Source organism: Sander vitreus, chromosome 4 (genome assembly GCF_031162955.1).
Source record: "Sander vitreus isolate 19-12246 chromosome 4, sanVit1, whole genome shotgun sequence".
NCBI lineage: Eukaryota > Metazoa > Chordata > Actinopteri > Perciformes > Percidae > Sander > Sander vitreus.
In genome coordinates, this window is record NC_135858.1 from 23,140,399 (window position 1) to 23,158,923 (window position 18,525).

At 38.2% G+C, this 18,525-nt stretch overlaps 1 protein-coding gene across 1 annotated transcript; it reads right to left on the bottom strand.

Moving 5' to 3' along the window:
- Window positions 1-991: 991 nt before the first annotated feature.
- igfn1.2 (immunoglobulin like and fibronectin type III domain containing 1, tandem duplicate 2) lies at window positions 992-18,495 on the bottom strand. The gene is made up of 23 exons (XM_078247307.1): window positions 18,459-18,495; window positions 12,653-12,775; window positions 11,700-11,839; window positions 11,312-11,411; window positions 11,165-11,191; window positions 10,723-10,771; window positions 10,416-10,611; window positions 8,854-8,967; window positions 8,597-8,759; window positions 8,182-8,454; window positions 6,688-7,044; window positions 6,305-6,429; window positions 5,991-6,132; window positions 5,592-5,885; window positions 5,189-5,488; window positions 4,366-4,542; window positions 4,110-4,238; window positions 3,639-3,947; window positions 2,741-2,826; window positions 2,453-2,645; window positions 1,859-2,155; window positions 1,150-1,469; window positions 992-1,024 (listed from the first exon to the last, which is right to left on the bottom strand). The coding sequence occupies exons 1-23, from the start codon at window positions 18,493-18,495 to the stop codon at window positions 992-994; spliced, it is 3,984 nt and encodes a 1,327-aa protein (XP_078103433.1).
- Window positions 18,496-18,525: the final 30 nt, after the last annotated feature.

Genomic DNA, 18,525 nt, shown 5'->3' on the forward strand with positions numbered 1-18,525 from the left:
ACCTTTCAAAGTAAGTCTTTTATTGGTGAAATAACTTACATAGCCAAGTGGAGAACAGAACATACAGACATCAAGATGAAACCGTGCAGTCGGTCTAATCATGTAAGACTTTTACATGAATTTACAAAGCCCTGTACTCAATCTAGTCCAACATTAAGCTGCTTAAACCGCTTTATGTGTTACATGTGTGTAGTATACTTATGCACGAGATAAAAACAACACATTGCCCAATAGGGCTGCTAGTGGTCAATCATTCCTCAGTGTTAAATCATTGTAACTTTGAAACAAATGAGACAAATATGAGACAAATAAAATAGAAGTGTTTTAAGTTGGTTTATTTTATGTAATTTAAATTAAATCAATGAGCATAGTGGAACTCAAACATTTGAAAACAATGTGTGTATTTGACCTCATCTTCAGTAAATAGAAGCAGGATGATGAAATATCTCCAAAGTTTAATAGTACAGCATATACCATTTTACCAAAAGACACAATTCATGTTTTCTGGAGCTTTCTAAAGTTAAGTGTTTAAATAGTGGTGCATCACACTAGCGGGAAATGAAGTAACTTAAAATGAATATGATTTGTCAACAAAATATAGGGCAATTAATAGGGCTGGGCGAGAAAATCAGATATTACGATATTCTTGACCAAATACTTCAATATCGATATTGCGGTGATATTCTAGGGTTGACAATTGGTGCTTTAACAAAATATCTTATTTTAGATAAATAATCATTAGTAATGTGGACATAAAGTCTAAGTGGGGAAAAGGCAAATAATAGACAAACAGTCTGGTAAGTTCAGGAAAGTACATCACTTTACTGTGATGCAGCCTTTAAAACCAGTAAAAGACAACACTTATGTCATATCACGATATTACGATATCCAAAATCTAATACGATATTTAGTCTCATATCACAATATCGATATATCGATATATTGCCCAGCCCTAGTAATTAATTTAAAACACAGTAGGAAATCTGTTGGTTCAGCTTCTGTCCAGCAGCTGCAGCTCTTCACTCTGTGAAGAAACATATTGATACTGTCAGTGTGTTTTATTTACATACTGTAGTGTACACTTAAATATTTCTCTTTATGGAAAAATGTGCAATTCTTAAACCTTATACAAGTGTTAATACCTCTGACATTCAGTATCATTGAGGATTCGGATGTCCCCAGTTTGTTCTCAATGACGACTTTGTATTCCCCATCATCTGTGGGTCCCACTCTTAGTATGAGCAAGGAGCAGACTCCACATACATTGGTGATGTGGTAATTGGTGTTTGTGTTCAGGCTGATTTTGTTACGGTACCATGTCACACGTGGAGCTGGATCACCCTTTACTGCGCAGCTTATGTAGCACTCGTAACCTTGTGGAGCTGTGCGCCTCTTCAGAGGAACGATAAATGATGGAGGTGACTGAAAATCAAAGGATTTTGTCTCTGGCATGTTTACTTTGAACTTTCCTGAAACACAAAGAAATGCTTAAAGTTAGGGTTTAACAGCGTTGTAATAGTTCAGCTCTACGCTTGTACCAGTGTCCTTGCCAAGTATCGGTTCAGGCACCATTTAGGCACTGGCACCGTTTTAAAAGTATCGTTTTAGCACCACTGTCAGGAAAAAAACAAAACCATACCCAACCCTAGAATTAACCTAAGGGGTAACTAGAGTTAAACTGTTCTGAGATCTGGTTTGGTGAGAAGTGGTTTTAAATTTCAGAATAGAAGTGGTATACTGAGGCATTTTTTGATGGTAAATAAACATGTACTTCAGCATACGAGTCAGGTTTTAGTGTTATGTACAGGAAAGTGAGAACTGATTCAGATGTCTTTGTGATCAACCCACAGGCACAAACCTTTTTCCTTTTTGGTTCCAAACACAGGTGATTCAGAAGGTGGTGAAGGACCAATGTCATTTTTAGCAAATACCCTAAAGTTATACTCCCGTCCGGGCAAAATATTGATAACGGTGAACTTATTGTTGAAGAGGTTGTCTGCCACTGTCCTCCAAGTATGTTTGAAAGAGTCCCGCTTGGATACCATGTAGTGTAGTCTGTCATCCCTCTTCTCATCTGGAGAGGGAGTCCAGGACAGAGTCACTGTTCCTGGGATGTTCTGTTCCAGCTCCACTGGACCTGGAGGCTTGGGATCATCTACAACCAGATTTAGAGGCACAGAGGTACAGAGGTCTGAGTTGCAAAAGTGTATCTGTCTATTCATCAAACGGTACCATATACAGTATCTGCATACAGCTCAGTGTCTCTTTGCTGTAAGTATGTATTTTACAGTTTAACACTTGCATTCCATAAATCCAATTGGGATTTATTCTGTCAAGTGCGGTCATAAAAGAGTATGCATTCAGTCTCTGTAACCTCACTGTGTTTGTGATATGTTTTTATATATCAAGTCATGAACAGTAGTACTTCATGGCCACGCACACTGAGATTCACCTGTAACTCTGATTTCAACATTGATGCTCGCCTGGCCGACAATGTTCTTGACAGTAATGGTGTAGATGCCACTGTCGAACCGCTCAGATGTGGGGATTAACAGTTGAGAGCCTTTATCAGAGTTGGTAATAGTTACATGTTTGGGCACTGGAATACCATCTTTTATCCAAGAGATTTGTGGCACTGGGGAGGCCTGTAGACAATAAGAAAGATATCACATTAATTTGTAAATTAAATAAAATACATTCTCCAATGAACCCATTAGGAGGAAAACGTCTGGCACAATACCTCAAAGTTAATGTTCAGACGGACTGTGTTTCCAGATCTTACCACCACAAAGGTCTTCATTTTGCGGTCTTTAAACTTTGGCTTTACTGTGAGGGGGACATTTAAAATACAATGTTTAGATTTTTGTAATTATATAATTTAGCAAACTGGAAGTTTTTCATTCTGCTTAATATTTTCAGTCTCTGATTATTTTTTAAATAATGTCTACTGTATTGTATAGATTATTAAGAAATCAAAGCCTTTGTTTGAATTCTTGAATATTTTCTATTCTTGTAGACATAGATAGGGTACACCAGCTGTTAAAAATACCACATTGCAATCTGTTACTGGAACCTATTTCAGTGTTGCAAATGATCCACAACCACAAGGTGGTTAAGTAAACCAAGAAACAAACAAGCAGTTTCAATACGTACATATCCACATGCACGAAACTCTTTTGGTTAAAAACAACAAAACCTTTACTGCAGTGCTGTTTTATTGTTGTTTCCATGCCTTTAAATTGCTACGGTTGATTGAAAGCCCAACCTGCATTTTAACTTCAGTATTTTGTTCATGCTGGGCTATCCAGTTAAGACCTTTCCTGTGTGAAATGTCTTGTCAAAACAATTTTACCCTTTACCTGCAATATCCACGGATATGAAAAAATATATAGTGTAACTACACTATAGAAAAAAGAAAAAAAGGTAAGCTGTTATGCAGGCTAACCTATATTTTCTTGTGCTTGAGCTATGCCGTACCTTTGACAGGCATAGGGTTATTATAGGCAAAGGGTGCACTGTGCACATGTATTAAGGAAGAAAAACTGAGATTATTTGCTATTCATGCGGATACTAAATGAAACTTGATCAGGACATTATATAGAAACAGTCAGGTTCTTGATTTAAATTTCAAATCTTACCAGGAGGAGGCATGGCAATTATGTAATTGTCAAAGCCATGAGGTTCTCCATCACCTCCATAATTAGTGGCAATTACTCTCGCCCAGTAGCTGGCCATTGCCTTTAAGCCATGCACGTTGTAGGATGTTAGAGTAATTGGGATGGCATTACAACGGATCCATTCAAGGTTTTCTATTGGTCTGATCTCTACGTAGTAGCCTTGGGCTTCATCCTCTACTCCTTTCATTTCTTTCGGTTTCGTCCAAGCCAGTGAAAATGTGGTGTAATTGGAGGATGTTAACTTTAGGTCTGTGACTTTGCCTGGGGGTTCTGAAATTACAGTAATTAGAGGTTATTGGCTCAATGTTGCAGTGTTTTACATACCAAAGAGATAGAAACAGCATTTTGTCCAACAGCATGTCAGCATGAGTTGAATAATCTTCAGTGAAGACAACTGCTGTAGAATGTAAGAATTCAGTGTGACGGGCTTACTCATTGGATCTCTTGCGATTACTGTGTCACATGGAAGACTAGGATGTCCAGCACCAGATAGGTTGATAGCAGACACCCTAAATTCATACGCTGCACCTTCAATAACATCTTTCACTGCAAACTTTGTATCTGTGGAAAAGGAAGAAATGGTTATCATATCACTAAGAATGCTCATTATGTGGGCAGATGCATAACAGGCATTCATTTTCACACTTTATTTGGTAATTTCCTGCAGCTCGACATAGTAGTCGGATACCTGTAATAGGCCCTCCTTGGTTTACAAGGCTCCAGTAATTTGTGCCTTTCTTGTTCTTTTCTAAATTGTATCCCACTATTTTGGTTCCTCCAGTGTCACATGGAGGACACCATGTCAGATTGATGCAGTCTTTAAAGGCACTGACCACTTTTGGTGCTGTTGGGGATCCAGGATAACCTGTTGGGGAAACATGACGTTAACTATTCTGTGGTATTATGTTGTGCTGCTCTATTTATTTTTTTTGTTACTTCCAAAATTAAAACATGCTGCACTACTCCAGTACTCCATGCTTTATTAACCAAATCACTCAATTTGATAGATAGCTGAAACCAGTAAGAGAGCTAAAACATGTTTGGTGAAAAAAGTATTATGTACTGGAGAAGATAGTTTTAAATTTGATGGACACACAATGGTCTGCACCTCACTGTGTGTTCTCAAAGTCAAAACTTTTATCCCCTCAACCGAAGGAGTTGGATGATGTTATGTTTTTCTCTAATTAATGCAAAATGTTTACTGTTGTACATTGTGGAAAAGTTGGTCATCAGGCCAGGTAGATCTGATTAAAGCACCGAGGTGTAGGATTTGAACATTGCTGATTCCTGGCAACTCTTAGTGGAAGTATCAAAAATGACATCCTACAATAATAATAATCCTCCTCTTTTAAATATTCAAAGGCCATATGCAAATGATTGTGTATCTAGAAAGAATTATCAAATCCTGAAATATTGCATCTTCTTAAAATATTATTTTACCTGCTTCCCTAGAATTTTTTTTAGAGGTTTTCATCAGACAACAGCAAAAATGGCCCTAACTAAAGACTTACGTAATACACCAGCTGGTATGTCCTCTGACTGCAGGTAGTCACTGATGCCTTCTGAGTTTTTGGCTCTGATCCTGTAGCAGTATCTCCTTCCAGGGTTCACATCTGAATCTTTGTAACTAGGGTTGCTACCAGGGATCTCACCGAGATTTGACCATTTATTGCGCCCAACTTGTTGGCGGTCTATAATATAGTTTGTGACCGGGCATCCACCATCGTCTTTTGGTGGTTTCCATTTGAACTCAACAGATGTTACAGCACTTTCTATTATGTCCACAGGTCCTTGTGGCGGTGTGGGTTTGTCTGTTGAGGAAATGAAAATAAGTCATACTAACAGCAAAAAGCATTGCTCTCCTCTTTACATACAGAACAATGGTGAACATTAAGTCTCTTATTGTCAACTCACCCAGTACGATAAGTTTGGAAATTGCCTCAGTTGTACCAAATTCATTTTTTATTTTTATTTTGACCTCTCCACCATCTTTCCTTTGACACTTAACAAGGCGTAGTTTGCTTTCAGTAGCTGATGTTTCAATCTTCACATTGAGAGCGGGCAAAAGCTCGTCATCATCCTTGTACCACTGTATAGTCATCGGTGCCCCACCTGAGAATGGCAGCTTCCATTCGGCATTTTCAGCTGCCTTTATAATGACTGGCTTTGTGAATTTTCCTAGTGCAGCAGCGTCAATTTTTGGTGGATCTTCAACGTTAGAGAAAAAAGTTTTAGTCAAAAACCTAAACTGTTTTAACCCATGGGAAAATGTATCAATTGATACTAAACCTTCTTACTCATTTTTATTCTGACCTTGAATATGAAGTGTTGCTTCTGATTTACGGCCTTCAGCTTCAAAGCGGTACACAGCTACATCATCTTTTTTACAGCAATCAATTATCAACCTGTGACAGGCTCCATCTTTGATAATTGTTACACCATCATCATTGGTTAGCTTGTCAGATAGAAATATGTAATATTCATCAGACAATCATTTTCATAAATTGAGTTTTAATTGAGTGTCTATTTTTGGCTATGATGGATTGTTACGGTTTTGCAAGCTAGGAAACAGAGAGATGCATGGCAATAATCCTATACTCATAATTCTCCCAAAATAGTTGACTTACCAGCTTCCCATCTTTATACCAACGTCCCTCAGAGGTCTCACTGCTTAGTTTGCAAGACAGCTCTGCCCGTTCACCAACATTAGCAACAGTATCTGACAGCCCACTGACAAACTGAACACCACAATCTGCAACAGTAAGAACAAAGTAAAAAAAATGTAATTAGCAAAATGTGTGCATTGTATTTGGCGATATGTAACCACTGTTATATTTACTATTTTATTATAATTGACTATTTTAGTGTGCAAGTCCATACAAATTAATAGTGCAGACTGCAGAGCAAACAAAGGTAGAGACAATACAGTTTTCTATTTTACGGCATAAGCAAATGAAGGATAGCAATGACCAGAGCATTATTCAGTCTTCACATAATGCAAGGATTTTACCTATAACTGTGTCAGGAACCAAAGGGCCAGTTCGTACTCGCTTATTTTTCTTATCATCTGCATCATCTCCTTTATTTCCATCATCTCCATCTGTCAGGAGGTTCTTATGCGTGCCGTCTCCATCACCCTCGTCTCCACCAGTCTTGCCACCAGTCTTGCCACCAGTCCCATCACCAGAACCATCTCTTCCATCTCTTCCATCACTTCCATCTCTTCCATCTCTTCCATCTCTTCCATCTCTTCCATCTCCCGCATCTGCAGCATCCTTTTCAGACTGTGTTCGTCTGGCTGCCTCCAAGTCGTCTTTCTGTTTTTGTAGCTTGGCCTGCTGTGCCAGTGCTAGTTTAATCAGGTCATCTTGATTCCCAGTTTGGGTGCCCTTGCGGCCTTTACCATTTGGATCAGCTGAATTACCGTGAACACACAAGTAGGGAAAATGAATCTTCTACTTTTGTTGAAACATTTTTTAAATAAACAAAGACTCAAGGGGCCCTATTTTAACGATCTGAAACGCAAGTATCAAACGCCAAATGCAAGTAGCTTTGTGGGCGGATCTCGGGCACTGTTGCTATTATACCGGCGGGATAAATGACTCTTGCGCCCAACGCAAATCTAAAATGGGTTGGTCTGAAGTAGCTACATTACTCATGGATGTGGTTTGGGCGTAATGTGCAATAAACCAATCAGAGCGTTATCTCACATTCCCTTTAAAAGCAGGCGCGCTTGTTCCATGGCAGATTGCCCCCCCTGTCCTCCAAAATAGCATTTAAAGCTACAGACACAGAAATGGCACATACTAAGGAAAGCTCATTGTGGGTCTGGCTCTAGTGGCTGTAATTCTGCACCAAAGCTGAATTTCGGGAAAGAGACTTCAGATACAGTATTAGGGGACCACTAAGGCCTATATAAAAGCATCCAAAAAGCAGCATGTCATAGGACCTTTAAGTCCTCTATTTCCTCATTTATGGGTTAGGGTCATCAACACATCCATGATTCATGGAAACGTTGTGTAAAACAAGGTCATATTTTTCCTTGTATTTATGTATGGTTTGCAAAAATGGGAACTGCTGGGTCCGTGAGATGAGAGAAGCAAAGTGTATGCGCAGTGTGCACACTCTACATTACGGCCAAACATGCGCCCTTAAAATAGCATCTGAATAACGCGCCACTGACTTTAGACTAGGTTTTTCCTGGTCTCTGGCGGAATTGTTTTCTGAAACTGCAAAATAGCACTAGGGAACGTTTGCGCCGGAACACGCCTCCTCTTTTTGCTGAACCGCCCCTGGGAGTGCAAGTTCATTCCCTAATTTACTGACGTGAGTCTGTGGAGGGAAAAGTCCGCTGTGCGTCGGGTGCAAAATAGGAATGATACATGCGTCAGTGTACAAAGTCAATTGCGCTGGGTGCAAGATAGGGCCCAAGGAGTCTTTGGCTATCACACTATCAAGTTTTTTTTATTTTTCTTAATGTATATAAAAAGAGAAGATATCCTACCTTCCACTTTGAGAGAGGCACAGCTAGTTGTTATTCCAACAATGGCATAATATGCCCCAACATCTGCCATTTTACAGTCTTTAACTCTCAATGTGTGAATTAGCTTGTCCTCTGAGACAGTGATCTCATATTTGTCCCCATGTTCAAGTGAAGAATCCTCTTTTGACCAGGTAATTCTGTTGAGAGGTGATGATAAGACGCACTGAAAGATGGCGTCCTCACTTTCAAAGACCTTCACATCCTTAATCTTGGCTATGAACTCCACATCAGGCACTGAGGAGGGAGGAAGGGTGGATTTGAATTTCACTGGTGGATTAATTGAGTGACTTCTCATTCCTAAACGTGCCTAGAGTTGTCTCACCAAATGCCAGTACAATCATCTTGTTTTATTACAGTAGCAATAATTGCACTTTACCTTGGAAGTCAGTTGCGAGGACATTTGCTTCTTCAACATCAAGCTGGTAAAATCCAGCATCTTCTGGCTGAGGATCTTTGATGCTGAAAACATACTTTGTCCCTGTTTTCTTAAGGCTATGCTTTGAATTTTCATCATCACCATAAGGAACAGGTTCCCCATCCTTTTTAGAGAAACTGATTAGATTGTTTGATTTCTTTTATATTTGAGCAGTGATTGATTTTAAATAGTTTATTTTTAAATACATATTAACTCACCTTGTATAGGTTAATGGCACTGTTGGGATCCTGTAGTTTCATGTCAAGGCTAAATTCAGCTCTCCCATTGGGTTTTACTTCTATTTGTTTCACATTTTCCAGTTGCTCTACAACCTACAATACAAAGAAAAGAATTCCTATGTATGTATCTGTAAATATTGCTCTGAATTTCACTGCTGAAGCCACAATTAACTAACTAAAGCGGGCCTTGAACAGTGGATGTTAAGGCTGGTTTAGCCTCGGGCAAAACTAATCATATCAAAACTTGAGAGATATGCTTTTAAAGAGTAAATTAAAGCTTTAGTGCGTAACTTTTTGATATTATTGAGCGTCCGTTACATTCAAACCATTGCCAAATGAGTTGCTACAAAGCTAATTAAGACTATCAGCTCCACACAACTCTCTCTGTATTTCTCAGTATGGCTGTGTTCAGAAGATTGTCGTCCGGCAAAATTTTGCGCGCAATAACTTGAGTGCAGATAATTACCTCTTCTGAAGAGTCCATCATGTTTTTTTAATCCTCCGTGTCCTCCTTGGCCACTAGCAACTGCGTGGAGGAGGGGTGGGGGCTGTGCACAATCACGGAAGGGTTGTATCATGTGGACGCGCCAACAATGTTGTTGTCATTACTTACAATTCCTCATGGGGGAGACAGAAACTACGCACTATAGCTTTAACACCCCCTTAAAATTTTGTTTTTCAGACATCCAGTGGTTAAACTTCTTACCTTGCTGCAGTTATGTACATGTGTACTCCAGGATCCTGTGACATCACTACTTGGTGTGGTTACAAGTGCACACTTCTGACTAGGCCTGCACGATTCGGGGAAAAATATGAATCACGATTTTTTTAGCTTAGAATTGATATCACAATTCTCTGCCACGATTTTTTTCTCACAAAGTGTAATGTTTATTGCACACATGAACCATGACAAAACAAAACAAATTGGCAGTACCAAACATCGATTTTTTTTTGGCACCTATAGCACATTGCGCATCACCACAAGCCTGTAAATATAGAGGCTTCAATGAAGAGAAGGGAGAGCATTGCAGCGCTTTAAAACCTTTTTTATACAGTCTATGTTTAAAACTCACAGAAGAAAGTAATAGCGTTTGTGATGCAGTCGGCTCATAAAATTAAATGAGAACTGAAGTCATAAAAAAATAAAAAAAATTAATTAAATTTATTTATATTTATTTATATATAAAGTTATTTAAAAATTAAATCGTGAACTGGGTGAATCGAGATCGCGATTTTATAACGATTAATCGTGCAGGCCTACTTCTGACTACACCCAGAGGTGAAACGGGCTTTAAACTTTCAACCAGACCGTGGAACATTTACAGAGACTTTACAGAGTGGTGTTGAGTTACTCTGTGAAGTCAGCACCAGGTTTTCTATTCCCACTTTAAAACACTATAAGCAAATGTTATAAACTCTCACAGCTCAAAATACAATTTAGTTTTCGACCTTATTTAAAACCTCACCAACATTTTGCAAACTTCAAAATACATGATACAGAATTCATGTGCAGTTGTTACAAACTGCAAACAGGACAGCACCTTTGCCTGCTCATCTGCCCTTTCCTTTTTCAACTGGTTGAGTCTCTTCAGCAACCAGCGAAAGTCAAAAACACCAAAGTCTGCACAGATTTTTTCATAGTCCTTCTTTGGTGCATTGATAAGCAGTTCCAAGAGCTTAGGATCAATTTCTCCATCTTTTTTTGGTGGCAGTTTTTTTTTTCTGGTGACAACAACACTGAAAAGAGAAGAACAGAGTAACATGTATTTTGGGGTTCTACAGGAGTACATATTTAAAAAGAATACAGTAGCAGTGCATACAAAAAATTATAATTTGACTTAAACTTACGTTTTCTTAAGCATTTTTCTGAAATCTTGTGGTGGTTCATTTGCATTTGCTGAAAGAAAATGAGATGTACCGTAAATTGGAAAAAAGAAAAATGGGATTGTTCTTTTTAAAAGCAAATGATGATTCACAAACATATTTGTTGAAACTCTTTATGGTTTTATCAAATCCTTAAAATGTAAAAACAAACAAAAGACACTGTATACAATAATTTGTTTATCTTTAAATCCACAGGGTCTTGCTCAGCACTTTTTTTTTAATTACAGCATAGATATTAGTATTTTATTACCATGTTCAACACACATTATTGGTATTTTTTTATGAGGTCCAATTTCAAGAAGAAAAAAACCAATCAGGAACTCTCTGTAATTCTATAAAATAAATTTGTGGATTGATAAATGATAGAAAGAGAAAACTTAAGCTACTTCTAATTCTAGTTTCATACCTGCCTGGGCTTTCTTCTTAAGGCCAACTGGAAGAGAAAAAAATACAAACAAGAAATAATTAGTGAATAGTCAAAGCTCCAGTATATTTTACTTTAATTTGATTTATTTACAGTGAACATATGTCATAGTAATAATTTGTCTTTTACCTTCAATAACCTTAAGAGCTGCAGTGCAGACAGCCATTCCATACTCATTGGTGGCGAAGCATTTGTAGGTGTCGGCTTGATCTGGTTTTATCTTGAGTATCTGATGAAGCAATTTTTATGTAGTTGGATTGCATCTTTAGTTGCTAGATATTAGTTTCTGAGCTTTTCTAATTAATCAAGTACTGTGAAGTACTTTGATTAAGAGCAAATCAAAGCACTTCACTTTAGTGTACTTTTAAACAATTGTATGGACATTACATATTGTATAGAAATCAGGAAGGATGGAAGTACAGGAGAGTGGATTGTGATACATTGGTTAAATACATTATTAAGTTTGTGTTTTTTTTACGAGATGTTAAGCATTTTTATATGCATACTGTTTTCTCACCTCAAGAATGTGCTCTTGAGCTCTTTCATCGTATCTGGTCTTGTATATTTGTGGATCATCAACCTCGCCCATATTACGCCCCCATGTTACAGTTGGTGCAGGTTCTCCACTAACCATAGCTTTGAAAAATCCTTTTTTACCTGAAAAATCAAAATACCGAGAGCCATACAACAGTAGCTGCCGTTACACGGTCAATATTTTTTCAACCCAATTGAAATCATTTCATTAGAAATTCCAAATCAACTCTTTACATGGACAATAAATAAAGCGATCCGATAAGATGTATGTATCCCCAAAGCATTTAATCCGAATATAACTTTTTTTGACTAGCGCAAAGTGGTTCCAGCCGCTGTGAAGCGCCGGAAAGAAGAATACTTTATTGAGATGGTTTGGTGGATTCCGGCTTCGTTCATTTTAAAAAAAATGTTTTGACCATCATTCAACAATTAATAATAATAATAATTACAAATTGTTATTATTATAATATATATATATATATATATATATATATATATATATTTCTTTGTCTCTAACAAAAAAGTTGTATCAGCAACAGAGCAGTTTTGTTTTGCTACGGCCATGTTTCTGTCCCTCCTGAAGCAATGTCACCTAATGTTACCCCCCACATGGGGCAAACATGCGCAGAAAGAATACATTTACCAACCAGGCTTGGATATCAGGCACTAATATTTTCCTATTGAATGCATTATGAAACATTACATTTACATCACCCCTCTCAACCTGATTAAAAAAATCCTACCGATCAGGCTGGATCGGGCCAGTCTCTTCCATTGGAGGGGGTTACATGAGGCATTTTTATTCTGATTGGGCCATCGTTCTGATTATTATTGAAATATTAGGGTCCATGTAAATGCAGCTAGTGATACAGTTATAGATAATGTTTGATTATGTTGTTGTAACCAAAGTTCTACTTTGTGGGTTTTGTTATTTACCCTCTTGAGCAGTCACAGACATTGGTTTCCGAGTGAAGTCAGGTGTTGTCTTTCCTGCAGGCAGTTCCTCAACATACTGAGTGATCATTACCCCTGGAACTCTGGACCTTTTCTTGATAGCCACTGTTAAGACCAGAACATACCAATAAGACTCTGCTGTGTGAGGTTCTTAAGCAAACATAGGCAAAAGAAACCAAACCAAAAATGTTAGTTTGGGAATGGTATTCATTATTCACACTGTTAAAATATGCCTGAGCAAAACCATGGGATTGGATATGCTTACACATATTTGTTGAGCTGCAGTTTGTCTTGCCATATATCTCAAAAGTGATAACATTATTTAAACCTCCAAAGCTTTAAGTTTTAAAAACTGTAATATTATATTTAATAACAATTAAATCCAAGATTTGTGAAAAAAGCACCATGGTAAACAGTCATGGTGACTTTAAATGGGCATTACACACATTGCTAGTGCTTTTACTTTTGGTTGCAGTTATGCTAGAATTTCACAAGAGGTCAGTATTTACTTTCGCTTACATTGGTTAAATTACATTGTAGCAGTCCATATGCACCTGTACAATGAACAGTTCCTGAGGATAAACTAATAAAGAAAAAAGAAGGAAAAAAGACAGGTGTACAGGCGCATATGGACTGCTACAATGTAATTTAACCAGTATAATGATCCACTTTTGAATGGACTGTGTCCTCTCTGATTAAGTGTAGAAAAATATTGGGCTAATGACAATGCATTGATTATGAGCTTATAACAAAACTGGTCTGATTATCCATTGTTTTTAAATGTACTGAGTGGCATTTTTTCTGCCTTTTCCTGTTCACAGTCCGTGATGGGAGTGCCACTTTGTGAATGAATGATGTCATTCAAGAGCCGGACCTGATTGGTCCTGGTCAGTCAACCAAAGTATTTAAGGCTATGGTTAAGGTGAATGTGTGAATTTACCTGATGAAGGTCTAAGACCAAAACATTGTATTTTTCTAAATAAATTATTGCTTGCGTAATGGTCAATATCAATTTCTAAAAACTAATATTCTTCTATTATAGTAAAGTACATTTAATGTAAAACAAAAGACATGAATGATGACGAAGTGGAGGTGCCTCAATCAGTATGTTTACATGCACACCAATATTCTACTATTATTCCGAATATGACAATATTCCAAAGATGATACAAGTCATGTAAATAGCATATTCCGGTTGTATATTCCGAATAAGGCCTTTTTCCGAAAATAGTATTTTCTGATTAAGACGTGGGATATACCGGTATTATTCAGGTTTTAGAGGCATTCTTTGGACATGTATACAGCGCATTCGGAATATGTGTCTCAATCAGGGTTTTTACCGCAGCCTTATGGTCAGCTCTGTGCGTTTCTATGGTTGCTGTACACAAACCAACCAGCCAACAGTTTGCAAGGCTGCAGACCTGATAAGAAGGAGAAACACAGCTACTTTTAAACATTATCAAAGACTTGGATATCAACAGGTTTTTGGATTTGCGCACACATCGCTACACTGACCTTTTCAAGAAGCTGGTTGAAGGAATGAAAGAGGGATGCTGTGTTCGCACGGTCCAAAAAGTCTGCCGTTGCTGGTAAACTTTGAAAAAATCCTGTTTTGCACGGCTACATGTAAACGGGAATATCACATTACATGTCATTTAGCTGACGCTGATATTATATGTCAGAGGTTGCACGCAGCTGGAGCAACTAGGGGTTAAGTGTCTTGTTCAGGGACACATTGGTTGATGTATCACAGTGGGAATCGAACCCAGATCTCCCTCACCAAAGGCATGTGTCATATCCGCTGCGCTATCACCACCACAAATGCAGTAAAAGGCCGCAATCAAACCTGCGGCCCCTGACATCAAGGACAGAGCCTCTACAACTAGGCCACCCAAGCCTAGAGGAATATTAGTGGAATACTCACTTTCATTAGCCATGTAAACAGCTTAGTCGGAATATCGTCTTTTTCGGAATTAGGGCAAAAACCGGAATATTATGTGCATGTAAATATAGGCAATGTCAACAGCACTATCACCCTTGGAACCCTTAAGAGTTTCCTCCTGTAGTGTTGGAGACAGCAAAAGAGAGATGGGTGACACTTTTTGTCAGCCTTATTTCTCTCTAGGATTTTAGCTGTAGGATGACTCAGCACACAACAGAAAGTTCATCCACTGTCTGTTAATCCTTTTTCTGCACCAGCATCACACCTCGTTATGACTCATAGCGGCTTAATTCACCTTGGGGCTTGAACCTTTGACATGAATTTACTGCTGCATAATACAGATAGGCCAAACAGCTAATTACCATGTGCAAAATTGAATGTGTCCCACAATTATTGTAGTAAAATATGTTCTTAAGCGATATGGAACTATTGTAGTCTTATGACTCATTGTATGCTTCTAAACTGTGCCAGTGTTAACTAGGATGTGTAGATACCATACCAAATCTTAAATCACATTCCGATTTATTAAATCAAAACACCAGCTACAAATTGGTTTTCAAAGGGATGCTGCAAAATCTGGTGAGTCAGGGGCCACTAATGTAACCTAATGTAACCTGCCGAGCAAATCCATCTGGGAATTTTCCGTTGGATATCTTTTGGGAAGGGGTGAAAATACTGGTTAGCTGATTGGATAAACCATCTGTCTATCACCACCTATGTTGTTGATAGATGGGCCAAATCAACCAATCAGATCAATAATATATCAAACTCGGGAGAAGAGCAAAAACATCTTTTCCTCCAAGAAAAGCCTCCAGTGCCGTTTTTTGCTCTTCTTTCAATGAAGGAATACTTTCTAATTTGAATAAAACTTGCACAATAGCTACGCTCATCTCATCTGTGGAAGCCGCCATGTAGTTTAGACTGAACAATCGCTTCTCGTTGCGTCACACCTAAACCAGCCTCAAAACCAACGCTGATTAGTTGGTCGTTTGGCAAACGGCTCCAAATTTTCTCTGTCTCAAGATGCCAGACTGATCTGCGAGTGGAAAACTGGAGCTCGCGAGATCAATACGGTCTCACGAGGCTACCACTAATGAGCCATTTTTAGACAAAATACCAGCAATGACACAACTTAAAGGGATACTTTGCTGATCTAAATCCAGCTCTGTGTCATGGCAGTGTGGTCAGTGTGTGCAGATGAACGGTGTTTGGCTTCCCTCTGTGGCAGAAGTGCATGGAGCTGGATAGCCGGACGTACTACTATACGTACTACTACTCTAGTGGTGTTTTTTTTTTGCGACGATTTTTTTTAAATCGTTTTTTTCCCCCCTAGAATCGAGATATATATATATATTAACCAATCATTCACCTAAATATTTTCCATTAATACTGTACCACAGACGGCACAGTATCCATCATATCTGTTTCCAGCAAAACACTGAGCAAAAAAAAGGCCGAAAGCAGAAAATGCAGAAAATCCATGTTATGTACTTCTTTACAATTTAAATAAATGTCAGACTGCCTGACTGACACGTGATGTGCATCCTTTTTTAGAAAACAGTTAGTTTTTAGAACAGTCTCATGATAAATTATGTCTAGAGGTGTATTATTCCACTGTTGTTTCCGGTAAAGAAGCAAAAGAAAATCGCAATACTCAATACAATCGAATCCCAATACTTCTAGAATCGCAATAAATGAAAATTGCAATACAAAGTATGAGTATGGTCATATGATGCGTACGTTGTACCTTTTTAATTGGTTCACATCCTTTTTGGAGCTTTGATTTAAACATAACAAAGGAAAACTACAAACGAAACAAAACATGACAATGACAATCTTAAATGCCAGGAGAGAGACCCGGGGCCTGTTGCACAAAAATAGAATGAAGAAATCCAGGATAACTGAAAAAGCGCAGCTTGACTTAGTGTGGTCCGCTCATCGCGGCTTAATCGGTTGCACGTTTGCCGAGCCAGGATGAGAAGGTGAAGCTATGTCAAGCCAGGTGTAGATAGATGGGGTAAGTGCACATTCACGGCTTTCTTAAATGGACCATGGTATCGATCACAGATTTCCTGATGCAGAAATGGAGAAGACGCGTGCGGCAAATCTTTAACCCGCTGAGCAGCAGCTTCTAATGGAAAATTACGAGGAGGTGAAACATATAATATGCAAAAAGGACAGAGAAAAAACGCCCAACAGACAATAGTGGACCGACTGAATGCGTAAGGATTTAAAAAGATCTACTTAGGGCGTACTAGTCACTCCACATTTTTACAAAGTTGTACACTCTGTTTTAATTGCTATTAATATGCTTGTTTTATGTGTTGGTTTTATTGCTGTATCTGTTTGTATGTGCTAAATGTGATGGTTTTACTGTAAAGTGTCTTTGAGTAGCCTGTAAAGCCCTATATAAATAAAACTATTATTTAGCCTACTTTGCCTTAAAAGTGAGCAGAGGGAATTAATGTTCCTCGGGAAATTTACCCTAAGGACTAGGCTTAATTTCAAACCCGTTTTCACAATGCGAGAATATGTTTTACAACCATATGCACAAATCTCTATAAGCTATGTCTAATTCTAAATATCTTTCTACAAAAAATGTTCATGACTGGACAAAAACTAGAAAAATAAGTAAGTGACTTCAAAACACACTGTAAGCATATCTGTAAAACAATTTAGCCTATTATTCAGGGTTTTTTTTTCACTCCCAGATGCGTGACAGCACCAAAATAAAAAGATTAAGAAGCTTTGTGGCATTCTAACACTCCCACCATCTCGTAAAATACGGACGTTTGGTCAGGTGCCATTGTCGTCGTTATTGACGCTAAAAGTCTCCTTTAGAGTCCGCTGCACGGTGTGGGAGGATCCCCCTGCCCCCCCCCCCCCCTCTCCACGTTGCACGGGGTAAATTTCACGGGGAGAGCAGCGGAGGAAAAGCCCATTTCCTCCGCATTGTCCCACTTTATCTCCGGTGCCAGTGCAACCATTTCTTACCATGTAAAGAACTGCAATAGTAGGATTTAAATCAAACTTGTGACAAGTAATGCATGTTAATAAAAATAAAGCAGAACACATTCAGAAGACAACAGAATAACTGTTAAATACGTTTATTTCGGATCTGATTTAACACATAAGACTCCAGGATTAATCTTAGCCTGGCTGTTAGCCTGCTCTGGAGCAGGCTAGCTGCAAAGAATAAATCTCCATGGTTACTTGGCTGAGTGTAATTCAACCTGCTTCTGTGCAACCAAGTCAAAGCTAAATTCATCCAGGATAACTTGAATATCCCGGCTTAATCCCTTATCCTGGTTTTGTGCAACAGGCCCCTGGCTGGCACCCCTAAGCCTAATATGTCTTCAATTTTTTCACTGTTTAAGTTTTGGAGGAACTTTTCCTTATCTAAAGTGAGTGTCAAAGGTCACAGAGGGTGTCATAAAGATTGTAAAGCCCCTTGAGGAAAATGTGTTATTTGTGGTATTATACTGTATAGTTCTAGGTAAAATTGACTTGTCTTAGTTTTTCTTTCTTCACTTTTTTTTTTCTTTCTTTCTCTTCTGCAGTCATATCTCAAGTATTTTCTCTTAGTGGATAATAATTTAAAAAGAAATGCATAAGGCTTTGGAAAATCAAAGAAAAGCTTATGCCATTCAGATGGATTTGTCCATATATATCTATTTCAACATTTGTGAAGGGCTTTAAACTACTAAACAGAACTTTGTTTGGTATAATTCATGCTAAATTTCTCAAAATTATAACTTAATAATACAGCATGGTAGTCTATTAACAACAATTCAATATTTTCAAACAGAACACACACTAGAAAGTCCCTCACATTTGCCAACTTACCAAAGGCTTTTGTGTCCTGGTTTGTTTTAGAAGTCATTGCAGCGTTGGTCGATTGTTGTGTTGATAG

What these genes read in the sequence shown, in the direction of transcription:
- igfn1.2 (XM_078247307.1), bottom strand. Translation starts at nt 18,495, where the DNA reads ATGACTTCTAAAACAAACCAGGACACAAAAGCCTTTG. An exon ending in CCAGGACACAAAAGCCTTTG is followed by an intron (nt 12,776 to 18,458) that starts GTAAGTTGGCAA and finishes TGGTCTTAACAG; the next exon opens with TGGCTATCAAGAAAAGGTCC. An exon ending in GGTATAAAGATGGGAAGCTG is followed by an intron (nt 6,133 to 6,304) that starts GTAAGTCAACTA and finishes CTATCTGACAAG; the next exon opens with CTAACCAATGATGATGGTGT.